This window comes from Rhinichthys klamathensis, unplaced genomic scaffold (genome assembly GCF_029890125.1).
Source record: "Rhinichthys klamathensis goyatoka isolate OS25496 unplaced genomic scaffold, OSU_Roscu_1.1 h1tg000377l_1, whole genome shotgun sequence".
In the NCBI taxonomy this organism is placed as follows: domain Eukaryota; kingdom Metazoa; phylum Chordata; class Actinopteri; order Cypriniformes; family Leuciscidae; genus Rhinichthys; species Rhinichthys klamathensis.
Genome location: NW_026606884.1, coordinates 265,001 through 267,500, shown reverse-complemented (window position 1 = coordinate 267,500; position 2,500 = coordinate 265,001). Strand labels below are relative to the sequence as shown.

Sequence of the window (2,500 nt, the reverse complement as noted above, 5' to 3'; positions counted from 1 at the left end):
TGTGTTTATTTCTTATTCAAAACACTGTTTCCAGTTAAAGATCAGAGCAAAACCTCTATGAATCACAGCAAAATACAAGACAAGAACATGAGCAGCTCATATTTCACACAAAATAATAAAAACAAAAACAGCCTAAATTCTGCTTAAAGAAACACTGTGTGTGAGTGAGTGTGTGAGTGAGAGTGTGTGAGTGTGTGTGAGTGAGTGTGTGAGTGAGAGTGTGTGAGTGTGTGTGAGTGAGAGTGTGTGAGTGAGAGAGAGTGTGTGTGAGTGTGTGTGAGTGAGAGTGTGTGAGTGAGAGTGTGTGAGTGTGTGAGTTAGAGTGTGAGGATGAGAGTGTGTGTGTGTGTGTGGGTGAGAGTGTGTGAGTGAGAGTATGTGAGTTAGAATGTGAGAGTGTGTGGGTGAGTGAGTGTGAGTGAGAGTATGTGAGAGTGTGTGGGTGAGTGTGTGAGTGAGAGTATGTGAGTTAGAGTGTGAGAGTGTGTGAGTGAGAGTATGTGAGAGTGTGTGGGTGAGAGTGTGTGAGTGAGAGTATGTGAGAGTGTGTGGGTGAGAGTGTGTGAGTGTGTGAGTGAGAGTATGTGAGAGTGTGTGGGTGAGAGTGTGTGTCTGATTGAGTGAGAGTGTGTGTGTGTGTGTGCATTTGTGTATGTGAGAGTGTGATAGTGAGAGTGTGTGTATTTACCTCTTGTGCTGACAGGAAGTGTATCTGTAGTAGTTTCCTCTCACTGTCCACCAGTGGCAGGAAGGTCACGCTCACGTCGTCATCAGTGTTCAGATTGGCGCCTGCACCACGATTATCACAACCGTCCGTTTCCATGCCGACCAGAGCAGAAAAGTGACCTCTCGTGTAACCGAGAGCAATCGGACTCTTCCAGCAGAAGCTCTGTTCCCATAGCAACGGCAGGTAAACACCTGGACACACACACACACACGTCACTCTTCTGTGTGTTTCCATATGACACTGCAGAACTCTTCTGAACGGCTCACCTTGAAATCGAGTGAATCCTAAAGTTTCTCCACGGAAACTCTTGTAATACTTCACTCCGTAAACGATGATGGGCCGCCGCAGGATATGAGCCAGAACAAATATATGCGTTTGCTCTAAACTCGCGCCGGGCTGCAACGGCACAGAGGAACATCACGGATCTGAGTCAACGCCAGTCCAGAACATTCAACACACAGGCTTTAAAAACTGATGGACTACGATAATAACAGGCAGTGCAGTGTGTGCTCAAGTCTTATTCAAAACACTTAGAGATCAGAGAAATGCCTCTATGAATCACATGATACAAGACAAGAATAACAAGGTCATATTTCACACAAAATAATAAAAACACAAATAACAGCCTAAATTCTGCAAAAAGAAACGCTGTGAGTGAGAGTGTGTGTGAGATGTGAAAGTGAGTGTGTGAGTGAGAGTGTGTGAGATGTGAAAGTGAGTGTGTGAGTGAGAGTGTGTGAGATGTGAAAGTGAGTGTGTGTGTGTGTGTGTGTGAGATGTGAAAGTGAGTGTGTGAGTGAGAGTGTGTGAGATGTGAAAGTGAGTGTGTGAGTGAGAGTGTGTGAGATGTGAAAGTGAGTGTGTGAGAGATGTGAAAGTGAGTGTGTGAGAGATGTGAAAGTGAGTGTGTGAGAGATGTGAAAGTGAGTGTGTGAGAGATGTGAAAGTGAGTGTGTGAGAGATGTGAAAGTGAGTGTGTGAGAGATGTGAAAGTGAGTGTGTGAGAGATGTGAAAGTGAGTGTGTGAGTGAGAGTGTGTGTGAGATGTGAAAGTGAGTGTGTGAGTGAGAGTGTGTGAGAGATGTGAAAGTGAGTGTGTGAGTGAGAGTGTGTGAGATGTGAAAGTGAGTGTGTGAGTGAGTGTGTGAGAGATGTGAAAGTGAGTGTGTGAGTGAGAGTTTGTGAGATGTGAAAGTGAGTGTGTGAGTGAGTGTGTGAGAGATGTGAAAGTGAGTGTGTGAGAGATGTGAAAGTGAGTGTGTGAGTGAGTGTGTGTGAGATGTGAAAGTGAGTGTGTGAGTGAGAGTGTGTGAGATGTGAAAGTGAGTGTGTGAGAGATGTGAAAGTGAGTGTGTGAGTGAGAGTGTGAGAGATGTGAAAGTGAGTGTGTGAGAGATGTGAGAGTGTGTGAGAGATGTGAAAGTGAGTGTGTGAGAGATGTGAGAGTGAGTGTGTGAGTGAGTGTGTGTGAGATGTGAAAGTGAGTGTGTGAGTGAGAGTGTGTGAGATGTGAAAGTGAGTGTGTGAGAGATGTGAAAGTGAGTGTGTGAGTGAGTGTGTGAGAGATGTGAAAGTGAGTGTGTGAGAGATGTGAGAGTGTGTGAGAGATGTGAGAGTGTGTGAGAGATGTGAAAGTGAGTGTGTGAGAGATGTGAAAGTGAGTGTGTGAGTGAGTGTGTGTGAGATGTGAAAGTGAGTGTGTGAGTGAGTGTGTGAGAGATGTGAAAGTGAGTGTGTGAGTGAGTGTGTGAGAGATGTGAAAGTGAGTGTGTG

The 2,500-nt window shown here is 45.2% G+C and overlaps 1 protein-coding gene across 1 annotated transcript in view; it reads right to left on the bottom strand.

Annotated features, from left to right (window-relative positions):
• zranb1a (zinc finger, RAN-binding domain containing 1a) overlaps positions 1-2,500 on the bottom strand; it is a 70,190-nt gene that overhangs the window by 51,820 nt on the left and 15,870 nt on the right. Inside the window, exons 8-9 of the mRNA XM_056233788.1 lie at positions 994-1,123; positions 689-918 (exon numbers count right to left, since the gene is read on the bottom strand). Coding sequence (XP_056089763.1) covers positions 689-918; positions 994-1,123 — 360 coding nt within the window. The remainder of the gene's footprint in view (positions 1-688; positions 919-993; positions 1,124-2,500) is intronic.